Below are 21,555 nucleotides of genomic sequence, written 5' to 3'. Positions count from 1 at the left end.
CCCGCTGCCCTACCCTCCGGCCTGGCCTGCTCCGCTGCCCTACCCTCCACACTTGCCTGCTCATCAGAAGCCCTCTGGTGAGCCCTTCTACCAACCATTGTGAGCAGCCTTTCAAAGGCTGCCAGTGCTTCATTTAAACAGGCCGCCGGGTCGCCATTGGACCTGGTGGTCAGTGCACTCCCGCCACCGCCCGCCCACTCCCGCTATCTGGACTCGAGAAATACGCTGGGCGGGCATAAAATGGCAGCGCAGACCCGATCGTGGGCGGCAATTGGGTCCGCGCCTGCCTGTGCCCGTTCCTGCTCGGCCTGCCCGACATGGGGAAAATTCTCCCCCAATGCTTTTCCCGTTTGCAGCATCACTTTCTGCAGACTTCACCACCAGTAAGAATTCCACAAAACACAGCATTTCCACAAACTCGAACAGAGCCAATAGAAAGTAAGCAGTAACTAACGTGCAATTTGATTGTGTGATTCACGTTGCCATGGAAAAGAGTTTGGAGGGCCGAAAAGCCCATAGAAATCCATTGTGGAATCAGGTTACGGGGTCTTTTTCAAGATATCCCTGAACCTCAGACAGGGCTAGACTGCAAAATCTAATGGAGAGAGAGAGCTGAGAGACAGAGGCAGCCAGTCTCCATTGTTCACCATACAGAATGCGGTGGGAGCTCATGCTCAGATTGAAGAGACTAAGTTCATGAAGATTTAAACTAGGTGGAAAATTCACCTACCTTTGGCTAGAGGGAGGGATCTCCAGGGTAACCCTCACTGTGGGGATTAGAAGTTACCCAGCTGGAAAAGGGAAAATGAAGCTTTTGGACGGGTTCCTGGAGAACAGAGTGTCCACTTAAGGGACAGAGTAATGTGTAATCATGAAGAGGAATGTTTGGTTGATTTAAAAATTAATAGGGAAACTCTTCTGTAGTTTAGAGTATAAGTTAGTTACTGAAATAGTGGTTCGTTAATGCTGCTTAGTTTTTTTTCATTACAGTAAGTCTTAAAACTTGAAATCTTGTCATGTGACCCTTTCAGTCAGTCACTAAGTTTGAACAGCATTTTCAAGGTCATCAGTCTCTAAAGGGATCATAACAATACATAAAATAATTGCCTTTTTTTGTATTCTAGGAATGATGGAGTTCAGTCTATTTGGAATTTCCTATGTAAGTCTATTTGGAAGTTTTCTGTACAGAATGTGCTGAAAGCTATTTTTTGATAAATTATGCTGAAATACAGAAGTTTCTTGTGGAATAATGTATATTTCATTAACCCTCAGACTGGAGCAGACATCTGTGGCTTTTTTAAGAATACTACTTATGAACTGTGTCTTCGCTGGATGCAGCTTGGAGCATTCTATCCCTATTCTAGGAGCCACAATGGATTAGGCTCCTTTGTAAGTCAGTTTTGAGTCACTATGATAAAATAGTAGAAAATGCAAAGTAGAAAGCAAAGGCTTGTATTCAGCAGTCAATATACAATCTGGCATTCTGCTTTGAAAATAGAAACTGAAACACCTATGCTACTTTGGAAATTGAAACGAAATCTTTGGGAATCCTATCTTTTTGATAGAAAATACTTGCCTTCAACCTTTTGCTATCAAGTCCTGAGAAATGAACATGATCTCATAGATACCTATAAAATTCTAACAGGACTAGACAGGGTAGATGCAGGAAGGATGTTCCCAATCGTGGGGGAGTCCAGAACCAGGGGTCACAGTCTGAGGATACAGGGTAGACCATTTAGGATTGAGATGAGGAGAAATTTCTTCACCCAGAGAGTGGTGAGCCTGTGGAATTCGCTACCACAGAAAGTAGTTGAGGCCAAAACATTGTATGTTTTCAAGAAGAAGTTAGACACAGCTCTTGGGGCGAAAGGGATCAAAAGATATGGGGAGAAAGCGGGAGCAGGCTATTGAGTTGGATGATCAGCCATGATCATAATGAATGGCGGAGCAAGCTCGAAGGGCCAAATGGCCTTCTCCTATTTTCTGTGTTTCTATGCTTAAGCTTAAGATTCTGAAACTCATTATTGCACTTATTGTCTATTTGTAGTTCATGACTTTAGTTATTTCTAGCAACTATTTTTTGTGCACTGATCTTATTCTGAAAATACATTTTTCAGTTCCTCATATGACAATTTTCTTTCTGTGATTAGTTATATCGGTTATCAATAATGATTAACCACAGTTGAATAATTCATTTCAAATGTTTCTGAACTTGAAAGTTAAAACCATGGTAAAAAACAACAAAAATAGAATAAGTCCAATCGTTTCTGTGTGCTGGCTTCCAAATTTCATCCAACATTGCAGACAACAGAACTGAACACATTAGATAGCTTTTGAAAATTACTTTTTATCTGATTCCTTTAAAATTATAGTTGTTCAATATAAATACGTAACCGTATTTGTTTAGTTTTTAAACAAATGTTGGGTTAAAAAATGAAAAAAAAATGTTAATAGCACTGGAATATTATACTATGCTTTCTTAATATTGAACCTCATATTAGATTGTTTGAAGCAAGATTATAGGTTTATTAACAGGGTCAGGAGGTCACATTACTTAAAGTGAACCTGGATAGCCCCAAAAGGCTGATTTTCAAAATTGTATTGATCAGGATAAAATGCTTAACAGCTGTTTCGTTTTCACAGTGCTTATTCTTTTTTTTTACCTTTGTAAAGGACATTTAGGATGTAAGTGACATTTTAGTGACAACACTGATGTGATCACATGAAACTCCTCTGCTGCATTAACAGCAACATTAATCCATTTATTCTAAAAAGCCGCTCAATTGGGGCCCTTGAAAATTCATGTGTCTCGATGCAAAGTAGCTTGGGCGGGAGGGTGTAGAGTTATTCTTTCTCGTCTTGGCTCCACAGTAAGCTACATAAAATAACATTTTGTTTCCCTTTTCATTGGTGGTTTCCAGTGGTCCCTATGAGAACTGTTGTTTAGGTGAATGTGGACCTTGAGAAACTAAGCATTGAATGTGCGGTGCATGCTCTGCTCAGCTCCTGCCGAGGATTTCCTCTAATTCGTTGTCTTTTCCAGCATAATGCCCTCTATAGGGAATCTGTGGCACCTGTGAACAAGGCAAGCAAAAGCAAGGCTCTTCAACCAATCCGAATGAAGTATCCTCATTGAGACATGCAGAGTCCAAACCACAAAGTATAAAACATGAAATATAAACTAGATTTAAATGTTGTACAGAAAGCAAAATAAAGATTAGAGATCCGGATGGGATTAAGAAAGGGAGAGAAAAGAGACAGCCAGAAAAAGTTAAACAATAATATATTTCTAAAAATCTCCCACTCCGACATTCTTCTGAAGGAATGTGATTTCACACTTTTAAAATTAATTTTTCATGGCCTGTGAGTAGTTCAGTCATAATTATCACTTATAATGCCATTCAGTACCTACTCCTAAATGTGACAGTCCTATCTTGTTTTCAGCATTGAACTAACATGCAAATACCATAAGTTTGCACCGCTGCAGTCATTTCAATGCCGAGTCTATTGGCAAAAACTGCAACAGTGCATATGAGCAGAAGCAGGGTATATTTGGCAGAATCTTCTGGATTTCCACATTTAACTGCGCATGAGTGTATTCTGAACGCTGCTGTCAGATTTCCTCCATTATAATGGCGAACTTAATAGCTTCACATTTATACTCACCCAAATTCTGGGCTAATATATAGCATGAACTTTTGCCTTTAAAGTTAGCCAAAGCTAAACCAAGTTACAAATTCGACATGCTCAACGTCTCTTGTCAATCATTGATAATTGGACGTTGTGATGAGATGTTTATGATACGACACTCTCATTCAAAAGTTAGCCATGTAACCAGCAATAAGATATCTTTTTAATTGTGTTTTTATTTTGTTATGATCAGGTGAGAAGGGGTGAACTGGCTGCCCTCTATTCAACCTCCTCGGTTAGTCACAACAAAGGTTTAAGTTTCTTTTTCATGAGGATATGCCTTTTCCAAATCAGATTATATTTAACTATTTAAGCTGTGAGCAATAAAGAGCCAACCAAACAAATTTTTTATGAATTAAAGAAAGACCAAATTTATTAACCACAAACCCGAGGGGCAAAAATAATAAAAACATGACATAACATACACACACATATATAGGCATCAGAAATAAGGAAAGTTGAGTCCAATAAGAAAAAAGGTTAAACGAATTTATGGTTACGTGTCCTTTGGTTGTCCTTGAGGTGTAGATTTTCAAACATTGTGGCCAATTTGGATTAGCTAGTTTTGTGGATGTGGTCAGATGTAGAAGATGTTGCAATTATTTCGAGACCTCAGTTCACTGGTAGATTTCTAGTAAAGTTGCCTTCCGAACCACTTAATATACTTGTTCTGAGAGAGAGAGACAGTGAAAGAGAGCTTTCAGCCTGTCTCTTTTGCAGAAAACTTTCTTGCAACTAACTGTGTTACTGGCAATCTCTCTGTAGTGGCTGCAGACTGGCCGGTTACACTTCACCTATTTTGTATTTCCAAGGGGTTTTGGGTGGCTCTGTCTGTGGCAGCCATTGTTTCAATATCCAGCACTTTGCATTTTAATGTATCTTCCTCAGACAGTGATGAGCTTTGATAGGTCTTTGAATGATAGGAAATGTCCATCTCTTCACACTCCCTTGAGGGTGTCATGTTTGCTTTTTCACCTTCACTTTGGAAAGTGGCCTTGCATTTTTAAGTAGCTTGTTCTGCCCCATTTCAAATTGTAAAATTTTCAGTCAACTAAAAGTTGAAAAGTCATACTTTCTAAAATAAAGGGCATAGCCTCAAAGACAATTTTCATTACTTAAATCAGCAATGAAACAGAATCATCAACAAATAACTCCCATTTCTTTTTGGTTTAGATTAAAACTTAAGCACAATCAAATTAGCTCTGCTTACAGCCAGATTTTAATTTATTAGAACTTGAGGGTAAATTGAACAGCTTTCACTTGAAGCAGAATGGAATCAATATCTTTGTGAAGAAGGTTAATTCAATAGTGGGGGTGGATTTAAGCTGTGATTTGGGGGTAGTGAATAGCAAGGCAGACCAGAAACTCTGAAGGTTAAGGCTCTAAAGATGTTATTATAGATAAGTAGACTTAAAGAATAGAAAAGGAAAGGGTGGAAATAACAGAAACCAGCTAAGAATAGAGAGGCCAGAAGGGAAGGATAAGGTGACTGATCTTAGAGGGAGAAAAGGGACGAACAAATAATAAAGCATTGAGAAAAATAGTAAGTGTACTGATGGAGTGAAGGGTAATAATAGCAAATAGAAAAAAGGAGGGAATATGTAAATACCAATGCAAGAAGCATTAAGAAGTACAGTGGGAAAATATGACAATTGCTTGAACTAAAACTTGCCTTTACTGAGAAATAATCATTTGGAGTTATGGCATGGTGGATATTTGTCTGTAGTGGCTGGGTGTCATATATAACCAGGAGAGACAGTAGAGTTGAAAATTGGGTGGAGAGGATGACATACCCATTACAGAGCTCACCAGAGTTACCTTTCAATAATTCAACTGAATGTGTTTTGTTACGAGTGAGCTGTGCTCCATACTCGACCTTCCTCTCTGCACTGTGTACAGGCAGTAACTTGGCTCGAATTTTACAGTTGTCATGCTGGCAAACTTTTCAGCATTCACTGTAATTACCTGTAAAACTGACAGCAACTTTGTATAAATGCAGTTGAACGCGGAAATCTAGACGTTGTCAGTGATTCCCCACTTCTCCACAGGATGCGCTGAAACCCTTGCAGATGGCAATCTTAGAAGTCACTTAATTTGACATGAACTTCCATTTTCTACACTGTTAGACTTACTGTAAAAACCCTTTATAAAGTTACACCGTGTTGAAAACGGTGTAACTGGGTTTTCAGTGACATACTGCACATTAATTACTGTTGAGCAATGTGTCTGGCACTGTAAAACAAGATTTACAATTGCAGAATGTCAAGTTTCTACATTATGAGGAAAAAATCCTGTGGATTTTTAAAATAAGTTTTTATTTTTTAAATTCATTTATGATATTTCAGCTTCTACCATAATCCAATGTATATGACCGAATATGCATTTCACTCTCTGCTAAATGATTAAAAGGTGAAGGGTAATCAGTCTACTTTACTCCTTGGTTTGCTGTCTGTAAGAAATCTTCAATGTGATTGGCTGCTTAGCCTGTTTGATGACATCACTGTTGCTGGATGCCAGAGATCCTCTATAGCTGATGCCAGAATTACACTAACATTGGGAAAAAGGAAATCCATGCCACAGAGATTACTGGATCTTGGTGGGCAGCTTTCTTTGGGGTCAGCAGCAAGTGCCTTCACTTTGATAGCGACTACATCTGAAGAAATCGCAACATGTATTAAGGACTTAATCAAAATTAGGATATTATAAGCAAAATTATATAAGCAAAAATAAATCTTTAAATCTCTTCATAGTGTAATTCATTTTCTCAGAATTTGAGGTAGAAAATTAACTTTCTGTTTTGAAATTAGCCTGGCACCTAGAGAATTGAATTGGTGGTACTGATTGATAAATATGAAACATTTCCATCAATTCCTGTTACCACTGAATGCAGTACTAACAATTTCAGTAAAATATCCATCTTGGGATTTTTAGATCATGATTCAGCTTCTAATATTGTGAACAAAGTGTGTGACAAGATGAAGAAGGAGGGCAACTTGAACCCTAGGAAGAAAGACTTGTTAAAATTAGTCTGCTTCCTTTGTATGGAACAGTTGTAAATTATGGACATTCATTAGAATGTTGCTAATGGAAAAATGGCCTGTTGTTGAAGAACAATAATGGAGTTGCAGCAATTGGTGGAGTGTGGTGCGTGGTTTGTGTGCACCAACTGCTGGGGCATGATGATTGGTTGAGCCACCTTACTGGTGGAGTGTGGCGATTGTTGGAGCATGGTGATTGGTGAAATGCGCTGACCAATGGAGAGCAGTGATCGGTGAACTGAGATGATTGGTGGAGTGTGGTGAATGGTAAAGTATGCTAACTGGTGGAGTGTGTCATTGGTAGAATGTGCTGTTAATTGGAATGTGATGGCCAATGGAGTGCACCAAGTGGTGGACTGTGCCAACCAGTGGGGTGTGTTGGCCAGTGGAATCCTTCAGCCTAGGATATTTTCTGCTGTCTCGACAAGCATTTCTGTTTCAATAATGTCAAAATTTGCATTGCTGGTTCTCTTCAGATTTATTACTTGTGGAACTTACCAGAATATGCATGGTGTGCACACTCTAACCATTTCCAACCTCGGTTTGCACATTAAAACTCACCCACAGCCCCAACAAGAAGCCCCTTTTAAAATGGTGCCAGCCCCATTGATGGGGTAAGATACAACTTAAAATCACTGCCAAATCATTAAAAATATTTCTTATCAACCAGGCTCCTGAAATGGATGAAGAACACAATGTGCATTTTTGGATGAATAGTCAATTTAGAAACACCTCTTTAATTGTGTAATAAAACCTATATTTTGTTTTATTCATTCATGGGATGTGGGCATCGCCGGCTATGTCAGCAATTATTGCCCATCTCTAATTGCCCTTGAGAAGGTGGAGATGAGCTGGCTTCTTGAACCGCTGTAGTCCAAGTGGCGTAGGTACATCCACGGTGCCGTTAGGGAGGGAATTTCAGGATTTTGACCCAGTGACAGTGAAGGAACTGCGACATATTTCCAAGTCAGAATGGTGATTGGCCAGCAGGGGAACTTCCAGGCGGTGTTGTTCCCATGCACCTGCTGTCCTTTTCCTTCTAGATAATAGCAGTCATGGGTTTGGAAAGTCCTGTCTAAGGAGCCCTGGTGAGTTTCTGCAGTGCATCTTGTAGATGGTTCACACTGCTGCTACTGTGCATCGGTAGTGGAGAGAGTGAATGTTTGTGGAAGGAGTGTCAATCAAGCGGGCTGCTTTATCCTGGACGGTGTCAAGCTTCTTGAGTGTTGTTGGAGCTGCACTCATCCAGGCAAGTGGGCAGTATTCCATCACACTCCTAACTTGTGCCTTGTCGATGGTGGACAGGCTTTGGGGAGCCAGAAGGTGAGTTACTTGCTGCAGGATTCCTAGCCTCTGACCTATAGCCACAATATTTTTATGGCTAGTCCAGTTCAGTTTTTGGTCAATGGTAACCCCCAGGATGTTGATAGTGGGGGATTCAGCAGTGGTAATGCCATTGAATGTAAAGAGCGATAGTTAGATTCCCTCTTTTGGAGATGGCCATTGTCTGGCACTTATGCACCATTAATAAAAAGAAATGTGCTTTCATGTTAACGGTAATAATATTGCATTTAGTACAGCACATTTTCCTACCTTAGAAAAATAGGAGGGTTAGCTCAGATGACTCACATTCCAGGATTTCTGAAATCCATGGCAACCAGAGAGAAAATGCAAATAGTTTGAGGAGCAAAACCACCAAGAAACAAGACAGAAATTTGTTTACCTGCCTCTCACTTTGCTTTGTCAGTAAAATAACATATTTTGGTGAATGAATGCTCTGTTAATTACATTATGAAGGCTTTGGAAAGAAAACATAGATGAGCATATACAGGCTCATGTCTAAAGTTTGCATGTTGATGAAACTTACATTAGAGTTAAAATAGTTTTCTTTAATATTCTGTTTAACTGAAATAATTTTAGTGTAATATGCATTGAATTTGACTTTTATAATAAGCAAACCTTGCAGTAATTCAAATGGTTTTAAAACTGAATAAATCACATGACTTAAATCCTCATATTGAGGTACTGGATTGTAGACTTTTCTAAAAAAAAAATCACTGAGCAAATGCCTATTGATGAAAACCATGACAAATGTTTGATTCAAAATATTATTTTTTGAATATTAGTATTAATTTTTAGTGATGCACATGGTATACCCTGGCCATCTGCCCACAGGTTCAGGGATAGAATGATATGTTTGTTGATCGTAGCATAATCTGAGAGAAAGCCGAGGTATAGGGGTGGATTTTCCCAGCCCCGTGGAGATGGGGTTGGAGACTTGGGGGCTGTGAAAATAGGGAAGAACCATGTCGGAATGGCTCACTGATGCATTCCTTTCTCTGGGGGACGTTCCCATGGACGACTAGGATCCAGGTCAACTGACAGCTCCATGGAGGTGAGCAGCCAATTAATGCCCCACATAGAGGCAATTTTGCAATGCCGGAGGTATTTTCATGCCCTCGGAATGGCCCCCTGCCATGTGCGGAGGCTGGCAGCTTAATCAAAGTGGTCCTTTGATGGCAGGCCAGGGGCCAATGGGAATTGAAGGCTCCATGTTGCAAAGGTGGGGCCACGGGGATGAAAAGCCACAATCCTGTCTGTCGCCACTCCTTCAGAGGGTTCACCCTCAATCCTGATGGCCTTTCCAGCTTCGGGCCTCTTTATTTGCTGACTTCAGTGCAGGCAACCGAGCCAACCGCCATGTTGAGGCACCTTTATGTTCACTTGCGTGCCTCAACAGTGCCCATGCTCCTGGTGGGGCTGCGGACGCTCTGATTGGGTCTCCAGTCTAGGGAACCCTCCCGACACCCTTATTAGGGCAGTAGGGCAGAGGTACCTGTTGTATGTTGACTGAGACTGGCTAGGGAACGGTTGCGGAGACATGGATATGCCTGAACAATAACTGGTTTATTGTATGAACATAACTATTTATAGATGTACAAGATTGCAGGTAGTACTCAATCTAAGCCATGAGCTTCCTCCTTCTCGATTCCTCGTCATGTGACTGTATTAAATCATGATGTGGGCAATACTGTTTCTCCAGTCCCACACAATAACCCTTTTAGCCCTGAGCCCCCTTTTACTACATCTCTCATCTCTCCCCAAGTCTTTGTTCAAATATGTTTGCACTCATATGTACATACGACCCCTTCTCCCCCCAAGTCTCTGACTTCATAGGTTTAATCGGTCTGGAGGTTTCATGACTCTTCCTGATTGTGTCCTTGTGAGCCTTAGAAGATCAGTAGTCTCCCCTTGGACTTCTTTGCTTTGACTTGCTTGGCCTTGGTGAAGAGTTGCAGTATCTGCTGAATTGTCAGTTTGATTCTCAACAACTGGTTCTCCCAAGTGTATAATGGAAGGTTCCCTTTGAGGGATGATGATAAGATTTCTCCTGTTCCTTTTTATCGTGTCTTCTGGGGTATGTATCAAGTAAGACCACTGTTGATTGTCATCCCTTTGGATAATGATGCCACCTCTGCCTTGGTCTCTTATCCGAAGCTTGTTTCCTTTGTTCAGCCTGGGCCAGTTTCTGATGCAGTACTTCCAATTGTAAGTGGAAGCTTGTTTTCTATAGGACTGTTCTCAGTCCTTAACTTTCTGATGGTCCCAGACTGCTAACCCTGGGATTAATGTCTTGGATAGCGTAGGAAGCTGAGTACAAAGCTTTCTGCCCATCAGCGGTTTAGACGGTGCCAAACTACATAGCTGCAGAGTAGACCTGTATGCTAAGAGTACATTGGAAAATCCTCATTCTTCTTCAAGAGGGCTTTAATGGTGAAATGCCCTTTTCCAGCTCACTGTTGGATTAGGAATACCTTAGGGAACTGGTGTGTTGTGGGAATCCATAGTTCTCAGTGAAATGGGTGAAGTAGCCGTTAGCAAATTGTGGGCCATTGTCAGACACCACCTGGTCTGGAATGTCATGAGTTGCAAGTTCTTCTTCCAATGATCTAACGACTGACTTCCTGGCCATAGTGTATCAATGTTTTACCTAGATCCACCTGGAGAAGTAGTCAACAATGATGAGGAAGGATTTGCTGTACATAAGTAGATCTATTCCCAGATGCTCCCATGGTCTGGTAGGGAATTGGAGTGGGGATAAGGGGCTCCCTTTGGACGGGCTCATCCAGCACGCACACCTAGCACTATGAAATCATCTCTTCAATTGCTCTTGATATTCCCGGCCACCACACTACAGACTGGGCTCGTACTCTGCATTTGGTGATGCACATGTGGCCCTTGTGGATTCTTTCTAGAATTTCTGGTCGGAGTGAGTCAGGCATTACCAACCACTCTTTGTACACAAGCAGATCATCAATCATGGTGAAGTGTTTCTGCTGTTCAAAGTACGTTTTCATTACCGTTCCACCGGGGCACTGCTGTGGCCAACCTTGTATGCAGTATTGATGAATGCAGATGCCGTCCTCATCCTGCATCAGTTCTTGACATATTTGTTGTTTTTTGGAGCTCGCTGGCAATTATGTTGCTACAGGTTGGGAATAGGACTTGACCTTGTTGACTAGATTAACATCCTACATTGTGGGATGAGTCCGCAGTCATTTGTAGCTTGCCCTGGACATGCACTGTCTCGTAAGTGAAGCGTATTAATCGCAAACAGAATCTCTGGATTCTGGGAGGCATTTTGGCGAGTTCCTTTTCATCCAGTAATGAGATTAATGGTTTGTGGTCTGATTCATTGACTACTTTCAGTCCAGTGATAAAGTCGGAGAATTTCTCACAAGCCCACATGACTAAGAGCTCTTTCTCTATAACTACATACCTCATTTTTTGCGTCAGATAGCGCCTGAGTTGCGTAATAATCTGGTCTACGGCACCCATTCTGTTGCTCTTGAAACAGGACTGCTCCTAATCCTGTAGATGAGGCATCAGCCTACTGTGGTCAGTAGGGTCAGTTCATAGTGAGCTATGATACCTGGTGAGAGCAGCATGTCTTTAGTCTGTCAGAATGCTTGCTCCTGGCATGCATCCAACATCATGCTTTGGCTTTCTTCAATAGGTTTCTCAAGGGCTCCATGACTTGCACAGGAATTTTGCTAGTTGATTTACCATACCCAGGAACCATTGAAGATCTGGAATGGACGATGGATTCAGAAATTCACTGATGGCCCTTGTTTTTTGTGGGTCTGTCATTTTGCCTGTCATTGCTGCTTGCAATGTGGCCGAAAAATCAAATGGACATTTTAGAATTCATACTTATCATGAAGCATTGGTCCTGCTTCCTGCAAGCAGCTGAAGACTGATTTAAGACTCAGGCTGTGTTCTTCGGCAGTTGCTCCGTGGATGAAGTCCATGTTGCAGATTACACCTTTCGGGCCTTGCCAGATGGTAGACGTTGTTCATGGAAAAATTTTGGGTGCTGAGTTTTTGCCAAATGGCAAATGATTAAAGCGAAATCTGCCGAATGGGGTAATAAAGGTTGTCAATAATTTCGATTTTTCATCAAACAGCACCTCCCAAAAGCTGCTGTTGGCACGGAGTTTTGAGAACATTGTGTGAATTTACCTCACCACAGCCTTGTTGTGCTGAGCCAGGTTGACACAGACATGAAGTTTAGTTTAGGACCTGAAACCGTTTCATAGCACCAATCTGTCGGCTTAGTGACGGGGGAGATGACTCCAATCTTGGTCATCTCAGCAAGTTGCAATTGTACCTGTTTTATGAATGGATGCAGTTTCTTCCTCGGTGTTAGCATCTTTCCTCAGCATTATGATGTACTCAGTCTTCAGTCATCCAAGACCAGTGAATAGTTTTGGAAAATCCTTTCTGAAGTCAGACCCAGAATCAATTGTGGATTGATTTCCTCAACCTTCTGGATGAGATTGAGGTTGACTCAAAAGAGAATTCCTGGCCGTGAAGCACATATGATGTTTCCCATATCTATTTGTTCTTTTACTGGAGAATTGCTTGCAACATACCATTCACCTGGAGCTTGATTCCTCCTGGGCTATATAACTAGGTTGTAGATGGCTTCAGGCCATTGTTCTACTAACCACAGTTCTTTATCAGATAGGGCTATTATGCTTGCTCCACTATCCAATTTGAAATTGTGTTGTGTCTATTAACACACATGTCCGCATCCCAGAAAATGTACTTTGGATCTTCAATCTCGCCTAGGAAACATTATTGTTCCTCTTTTTGGTGAGACTCCTCTGTTTCATTAATAGCCTTGTGCGGGAAGATTCTTTTGTGATCCTCTGTACATTTAGAAATTTTAGTTCTGCACATCTTTCCAAGTGTCTAAACCTTTTACAATGAAACCATTCTGCAGCGCTTGCAGGACACTGTTCATGTCTGTAGGGCTTTTAGGCTCCAAAGTGCTGGCATCGTTTACTGGCATCTTCAGCTTTTATTCCATAAGGTTTTTTATTGCCCCGGAGTGTTTTTGGCATTCTTTTGTTTAATAAGCTGCACCATCACTGGGGGTTTTCTGAGCCATGGTTTATCTTCCCCTCTTAGCATTTGCTGACAGACCTCTGATTGTCTGACTAACTGTATTGCCTTATCCAAAATTAAGTCGTCTTTGGATTGCAGTAGGTCAGAAAGGGCATCATCAGTTACCGCAACTATGATATGACCTCATATCAGCTCAGATTTAACATGACATGTTCAGAACCTTCAGCCAGTCGATACAGGTCATTGATAAAGGTTCACTAGGTTTCTGGATCTTTTTGTTAAACTTAGCTCTTTCTAATGTCATATTATTCCATAAATTAAAATAATTATCAAAAGCTTTTTGGACCTCTTTGTATTTGTGTGATGTTTCATTAATGCCTTGTCTTGCTGTCACATCATCAGCAATTGCTCCAATAGAGTACAATAATGTATTGACTTGTTCGGCCTCCGATTTATTATTTAATCTGGGTGCAATTCTGAATATTAAAAATCCTTTCCTCCTTAGTGTCCAATTCTGTGTCTGATCTAGCCCTTCCATGTGCCCAAATCAGTCTGGCAAGGTGAATTTGGAACCCATAGCTGTTTGAAGCTCATAGGAGGATTGCCTGGAATTTTTAAACTTCTGTTGCAGTAATGGAATTTGCCAATTTAAGAGCCTTAACTAGCCTGTTAATTAATGCCGAGCGCACGTCGAACTTCATCGCACGCCCGTCCAGTGAAATATCGCAATGGCGCGCGGTGACGTCAGGACACTCACCCAATGTCACCGCGCGTTATTTTATGCGCTGACGCATGCGCACACTGCACCCCAACCACAGTGACCCATATCAGGCCTCCAGTGCCTCCTGTCCCCGCTACTGCTGATCACTCATACTAAGATAGTATGCCTGCTCGCAATCGCGGGCACTGATCGGGTCCGCACCCGCCCACAGCCGTCCCTGCTCCGCCCGCCAAACAAAAAATTTTGTCCATAGATCTGCCTGAACAATAACTGGTTTATTATATGAACACAACTATTTACAGATGTACAAGACTATGGTATTATTCAGTCTAAGGCATGAGAGTCATGTGACTCTCACATCACTGTGTGGGAGGTACTGTTTCTCCAGTCCCACGGAGTAACCCTTTCAGCCCTGAGTACCCTCATACTACAAGGCCAATTAGGAGGCTAATTGTTCAGGTGAGTGTACCAATGACATGGGCGGGTTTGAGACTCCCATATGGACCTGACTTTGGGGTCTGCACATCCGGCAGAAAATCCTGTTTGGCTTTTTTTTTTAAATAGAATAGAAATATTGAGGTCATGAACAATATGCATATTCAAGGCAGAGCAAAATATCCTTCACCAGAAGGCCCCATTATCATTTAGGGCTGAGTTAGCTGACCTCAGCCAATGGGATTTAGGAAGCAATGGGAATGTTCATATGTATGTATTTTCCAATTGCAGTAGGTATGAAGAGTAATGCGCTCAGCTATGGTGCCCCAGTAGCCCCCTGCTCCCCATGTTGGGTGGCCTTGTGGTCCCTTGGGTGAGATGCTGGAGTGTGGTCGCTGACCTAGCAGGAGTTAACATCTTTTAAGGAGGTTTGGGTGGGTGGGGTGGTGGAATTAGCAAAGTCTCATTACTAAAAATGCTGTTGCCCTGTCAGATGTAATTTTTAAGCTGAAATGTTCAACCAGGACCAAGTCTTCCCTAATGTAAAAGATCAAATGGCAATATTCAAGAGCAGCGAAGTTTCTCTTAGTACCCTTGCTGTGAACAAATTTGCTGTCATGTTTATCTACATAACAACAGGTGACTCCATTTCAAAAATACCTCATCAATTGTGACGTGTTCTGTGATATCCTGAGAATGTGAGAATTGCTATATAAATGCAATTCCTTTATTTCTTCTGTTAAATAAGATATTCTATTTTATAACCAAATACCCCACCAAAGGGATACATTAGGAACTGGTTTTCCATTGGTTTTCCCACTTGTCCATTAAACTTTGTGATGAAGAGCTATTGAAAGCATTGGCATTTTCCCTGCTTGTCCTGTGACCTTTTATGCCATTTTTCCAGGATTTTTCACAGCTCTTCCATTGAAAGTACAACAAACAAGCAAGAGAACCCCCATGGAAATTCAGCCCTACGTTTTTAGCGACCTGTTTCCAGGATCACCTGATTGTAATTTTTATGTTATTTCCATGTCTTGTATCTGTACAATCAAACATCACACAAAATAGCTATGCAGGGTTTTTCAGGACAATTTTTTGTCCTCACGTGATTGTAGAAGAAAACAAGACTCATTGCAGCAGAATGGTTCAAGTTTCTTCTAGGAAATGTTTAAGTGAACAGTGAATGAATGTAGCTTTGGTTGAATCATACACCTAGTTTAATTATCACGTTTTCATTTTTCAGAGACAGGATCCCGTGGCCTGGAATGAGACTTTCCAGAATATCACAAGGAATATTCTTCTTATACGTTACAAATTGCTGCCATTTCTCTACACATTGATGTATGAAGCTCACCATCATGGCAGTACAGTGATAAGACCATTACTTCATGAGTAAGTATATTAAAATGATCCAAAGTGCACCGATTAAAAATTGCTTCATTCTTGAACTCATTCAAGGTTTTGTTTTGTTTCTTATGAAGGTTTTTTAAAGATGAAAAAACATGGGATATTGATCGACAGTTCCTTTGGGGTGGAGCAATGATGATTAGTCCTGCACTGGAGGAGGTAGGGGCCCATATTTGTTTTATTGCACAGTTCCCTATTAACTGTCATTGATTATAAATACAAGTAACATTTCACAAACATACTCTTCGTTTCAGGGGGTGACTACTGTCCATGCTTATGTCCCTGACTCTCGCTGGTATGATTGGTTTACAGTAAGTTATTTCAAATTATGCTCAATATATGAAGAGGTAAAATAATGTATTAGGGAAATGTTTCAAGAGTTTAGACCATAAAACCTCGAAGTATTTTATTGTACAATATGCAAATTATGCAGAAAGGTAGTCATTTTAAACCTTAGAGCAAAGCAGTAATATTACGGTCACAGTACTGAAGACCCATGATAATTAGGCTGGAATCAATCCAGTGGGTAATAATTCTTAAACTGTGGGCATGTTGTTTCTTCATGATATGTATCATATTCTCCCATGCAGTTTTTGTTTTATTTTTAAATAATTCTCTTAAATGGATCATAAGGTCAAAAGCTCATAAAAATAGGGGCAGGAGCAGACCATTCGACCCCTGGAGCCTGCATCACCATAAAATAAGATCATGGCTGATCTGATTGTGGCCTCAAATCCACTTTCATTCCTGCCATCCATAACCCTTAACTCCCTTTTAGATCAAAAATCTATCTAACTCAGCCTTGAATGTATTCAATGACCCAACCTCCCCTGCTCTCTGGGAAAGAGAATTCCAAATATTAAGAATCCTCAGAGAGAAAAAAATTCCCCTCATCTCAGTCTTAAATGTGAGACCCCTTATTTTTAAACTGTGCCCCCGAATTTTATATTTCCCCACAAGAGGAAACATCCTATTTTTATATACTCTGTCAAGTTCCCTCCAAATTTAAATATTTCAAAAAGATCACCTCTCATTCTTCTAAACTCCAATGAGTATAGGCTCAACTGTTCCTCATGAGACAATCCCATCATCCCATGAATCCGCCCAGTGAACCTCTGAACTGCTTCCAATGCAAGTATATCCCTGTATAATAAGGAGACCAAAACTGTACACAATACTCTAGTGTGGTCTCACCAATGCCCTGTAGAGTTGAAGCAATATTTCCCTACTTGTATACTCCACCCTGCCCTTGCAATAATTGTATATTTTTTGAAGTTATCAAAATTTTACAGAAATCCTATTAATTCTTGAGAATCAAAGCCTTACCAAATTTTATCGATGTTCTTTGCCAATAATTTTACTTAAACTTCAGTTCAAGTAGACAAGGGCATTTTAAGCACTCTTTCCAGGTTAAAAATTGTTAATGACTCGGATCTTGCAGGCAGCAGAAAAGCGAAGGCATTTGTTACCTTTTCCATAGACTTACAGAGGGAAATTGCTCTCCCGGCTACTGTGTGGATCTAATGACGAAGTGAGTGTAGAGGCCTACAGGTGCATTGCATTACCAGTGAAGCAATGGCCCCTTTAGAAATCATGAGCTGAAGAGACACCACTTGATGTATGTGTTCAACTCCATGACAGGAAGCGACTCTTGATTCTTTGCAATTTTTTATTTGATTTAGCTTTAATTTCAGTTTTCCCCACCACCCCTCCAGCTTCCACACCCACTGGCACCCACCACCCCTCCCCCCAGCCCCCCTCCACCTCAGCTCTTGAGTCCCGCAAATCAGTGGGACTATGGAGCTGGGATGAGGAGGAACCATGGGTGTGGGGATGTGGGTGGTACAGGGTGTGGGGGGATGACTGAGGGGGGGAATTGGATCAGGCAGTGTGGGGCAGAAACTGGGAGTGTGGGGGTAAGTGGGAAGAAGAGGGGAAGCTAGAGGAGTGTGAGTGTCAACAGGCAGAGTGAAATAATAAGCACTGATTTTTTTCAACACTGCAGACAGTTTTCTTTCAAATATTTAAAGGGCAGGAGATTTAAATGCCTTGACAGTTCCAATGAGCTTGTCATTTCCAATGAGTTTATCCACTTTTACAAACATTCATGTCTAATTTTAACAGTGCCAAAGGACACCTGACACTCCCAAAGGTATCCCGGGACCATATCCAAATCCATATCCTAGCTCTCCAAAGAACCACGATACGTTTACACCTCCTTCTAACAGGTCTAATGTCCGCAAGTTGTATTGCCCCCACTCTCCTTGCAAAATCAGATCAGACTGAAGGCAACTATACCTTAACATATCCAACGTTCAATCTGCCCCTGATCCTCCCCAGTGAAACTGTTCCAGGTTCGGGCCTCTGGTGCCATTTTCGCAAAGATGGAGAGCCTCTCCATCTGCATGAAAATTCAGGCCTAAGTGACTCCTCATTACTACAACTTCCTATGCTTGGTGAACTATGTGGCCCTCTATGCCTTCAATGCCCTTTCTATAATCAGGTGTCTAAAACAGCGCACATATTCCAAGTATGTCCTGGCCATTGCCTTGCACAATTTTTTAAAATTATATTTGTATTCTTGTGCTGTATGCTATTGGCCCTTTTATTGCTTTATTTACTTTCACTTTCAGGGAATTACATATTTGAATCCTTAGTTCTCTCTGTTCCTCCATACCATTTAGCATCTTGAAATTGAATGTATACCCCCATTCCTGATTTCTATCTCAAAAATGCTGCATCTCTGCATTAAATTGCATTTGCAATTGTAAATGCAATTTAATGCAGAGATGCAGCATTTTTGTTATGGGTAGTCTTTATGTTATGGGTAGTTTTATGCTTTGGATTCTTACCTGTTAGAAACAAGTTTAAGTCTGCTCAAGCTCATTTTATTTTATTCTGCAATCCCAAAGTTGAAAGCAAAGTGTGCTATACTATGCCCCATCTATTTCCCCAGATGTTATTTTATCAAATGTACACATCACAATTTTTTTTAAAACTTTGTCAGTCATGAGTTATTATGCCTTCATTCATAGCTTTAATGAAATCAAGAAATTGAAATTAGTCAACATCATAACACAAAGTGGGAAGACAGCAAGTTAACGCAAATTAGGGTAGGCTATGACATAGTGGTATTGTCGCTGGACTAGTAATCCAGAGACCCAGGTAATACTCTGGGGACCTGGGTTCAAATCCCACCATGGCAGGTGGTGAAATTTGAATTCAATTAAAATCTGGAATTAATGACCATTGTCAGTTGTCATAAAAACACATCTAGTTCACTAATGCCCTTTAGGAAAGGAACTTTGCTGTCCTTACCTGCACCACATGGACTGCAGTGGTTAAAGAAAGCAGCTCACCACCACCTTCTCAAGGGTAATTAGGGATGGGCAATAAATGCTGGCCCAGCCAGTGAAGCCCACATCCCTTGAATGAATAAAAAAAGTGCTTCCCTATCAGCCCACTTTAAGACTACAGGTGTTGATCAGTTTCACACCCTGCCCTCTCCGCCTCCCCCCTCCCCCCCCAAACCAACATCTTTTATATCGCTATTGTTGGTGGACAATTCTTGATTGATTTGGTTGCTGATTATTTGCCCAGGATCAGTAAAATTAAAATTAGTTTTTACTTTACAGATACAACAATCCTTTTATGCCAGTCACTCAACTGGAAAGATATTTGTGAATAACCTAGAAATTAAAAGAACTGGTTTGCATCCTTGTAACTCGATTTGTTCAACAAATCAGTAGGAAGAACTGACAAGAGTGGTATTCATTATAATTGTAATTAGCAACTTGAACAAAGAAATAGGACTCTTTATTAGCAATGCTTGTTTTATATAGGCCAAAAGCATCCCTCAAAGACGTAAGTGGATTCATATGCCGACACCACTCGATCATATCAATCTTCACATCAGAGGAGGTTATATTATTCCCTGGCAAGAGCCAGCGAATACTACATATTACAGGTAAATGTGTATTTTACATTATGGTTTAATTAAACTGATTCTTAGAAAAAGAACTAGATACCCAGTGGAAAAATGTCTTTTATAAAAATAATTTTCCAACTTGCACTCTCAGCCGAGGTGGCCCACTAACAGAGAGTGCATTTTAAGCATCACTAAAATTCCAACATGCAATGGCAATGAAAAATATTCATTACACAGAGTTGGATAATTTATGTCTTATCTCTCTAAACATCAAAACTGCTTGACAGGTGCAGGTTGGTGGAAGCAGGAATCAAGTTAGTTGAAGAAATACTGGCAGATACTATTTGTTTGTTTGAAAGTGAGTGGATTCAGGCCCTGAGATGTGAAGATCAGGAAAAAGCAGGATGGAAAGGAATGAGTGTAGGAACATTCCAGTGAAGTATAAATTTGGGTGGAGTTCTTGCTGTGTTTAGATGCTTAATCTAACATTTTCAATTCTGTGATAAATACAGGAACACATTTTGTAAGAAGCTAATCTGTCTGCTGGTTGTTGATCTTGAAGAATATGCACATGAAAAGTTCAAAAAATTCTGATTTAACTTAAAAAAAGTAATTTTACAGCCGAAAAAACTTCCTGGGACTAATTGTTGCCTTGGACGATAATCAAGCTGCTAAAGGTCGTCTTTTCTGGGATGATGGTCAGAGCATTGGTATGTCAGCTTTTGATATTTCTATTGTAATTCCTTTTTTTTGCCAACTGTAAAATCTATAATGGAAGACACGATTGCTAAACAGTAACAAAATCTGTGTGGAATCATAATGCTATCTAATCCCTTTAGTGCCAATATTGGACACTTTTTTGTGACTTATTTTTTTCTCCTATCCTGAAGGCACCAACATCTGTTCCATAGGCCACAAACACCTTATCCAATGGCCAATTTCATCTGTGTGACTAGACAATGGGTTTTGGCAGTTGTTGCCTAATCCCATACTGAACTGACATCAATACACATTTAACAGGAGAGGTCACAGATTAGCAGCCATGTAAAGGAGAAGGAGTGGTGACTGATTTCCTTCCCTAGGACACAGGTGCTGATGTTAATTGAAGCATCTACTGCCATCGTGCTTGATGTTAAATCTGCAGCTTTCCTTGTTGTTTCCCTGATTTCCACACTCTTCAGATTTAAGCACTTCAGAACTAAGCCATTTAACCTTACTGTAATGTGTCTCTTATTTTACTGTATCAGCTTAATACCACACTGTGTAGAAACAGCTAAACATGCCATGCTGAATTTTAACTCTTGAAAACAGATGGGGTGGAGTCGAGTCACAGATTATGATTGAAGCAAAACACCTGGAACAGGAACAAAAACTTCCTTAAACCTGCTCACTTCCAGTTTTAGCAGAGACTAGATGAGGGGTGGGCAACCAACCACTTGCAAGGAACAGGTTGGTCATTTAAATACTATAATGAGGCCCCATGCCATCATTCTAATAGTCATACAATTTTTAATCATAGGCGGCCCGCTTCCCCTGGCATCAGGAAACTTGACAGCTTCAAGGAAGCCAGTAGGGCTGAATCCATGACTTAAGTGCTTTAACAGCACAGCTTATGTGCCAGAAAGGAGTTTTTCTTGCAGACTCAACAAGCTTCTATGTAAACCACATCCCCATTCCTCTGCCATGATCTGTCTGCTCCCTGCCCCTCCATGACCATCATCAGACTCACTATAGAATCATGAGACCCTCGTTAGGGGCGGGGGGGGGTGTCCGCTGTCCCCGTGTTGGGGACACACCCATCCACCATGATTTGGGACCCCCTTACAAGCCAGAAAACTACCCCCCCCCCTCGACACCCACCATGATCCAGATCAGCCCCTGGATCCTGGATCCTGCAATCCCCACTCCCCCAATTCTCT

General features: G+C 40.9%; 1 protein-coding gene across 4 annotated transcripts in view; it reads left to right on the top strand.

Moving 5' to 3' along the window:
• The window catches only part of si (sucrase-isomaltase), a 228,583-nt gene that overhangs the window by 194,686 nt on the left and 12,342 nt on the right, over positions 1–21,555 (top strand). For all 4 annotated transcript variants that reach the window (XM_078563786.1, XM_078563784.1, XM_078563783.1 and 1 more), the window contains 7 exons: positions 1,125–1,159; positions 1,273–1,389; positions 15,545–15,693; positions 15,783–15,867; positions 15,963–16,019; positions 19,551–19,675; positions 20,258–20,346. In XM_078563786.1, coding sequence (XP_078419912.1) covers positions 1,125–1,159; positions 1,273–1,389; positions 15,545–15,693; positions 15,783–15,867; positions 15,963–16,019; positions 19,551–19,675; positions 20,258–20,346 — 657 coding nt within the window. The remainder of the gene's footprint in view (positions 1–1,124; positions 1,160–1,272; positions 1,390–15,544; positions 15,694–15,782; positions 15,868–15,962; positions 16,020–19,550; positions 19,676–20,257; positions 20,347–21,555) is intronic.

Source organism: Cetorhinus maximus, chromosome 19 (assembly GCF_964194155.1).
Source record: "Cetorhinus maximus chromosome 19, sCetMax3.hap1.1, whole genome shotgun sequence".
In the NCBI taxonomy this organism is placed as follows: Eukaryota; Metazoa; Chordata; class Chondrichthyes; order Lamniformes; family Cetorhinidae; genus Cetorhinus; species Cetorhinus maximus.
This window is presented reverse-complemented; position numbering and strand designations above follow the sequence as displayed.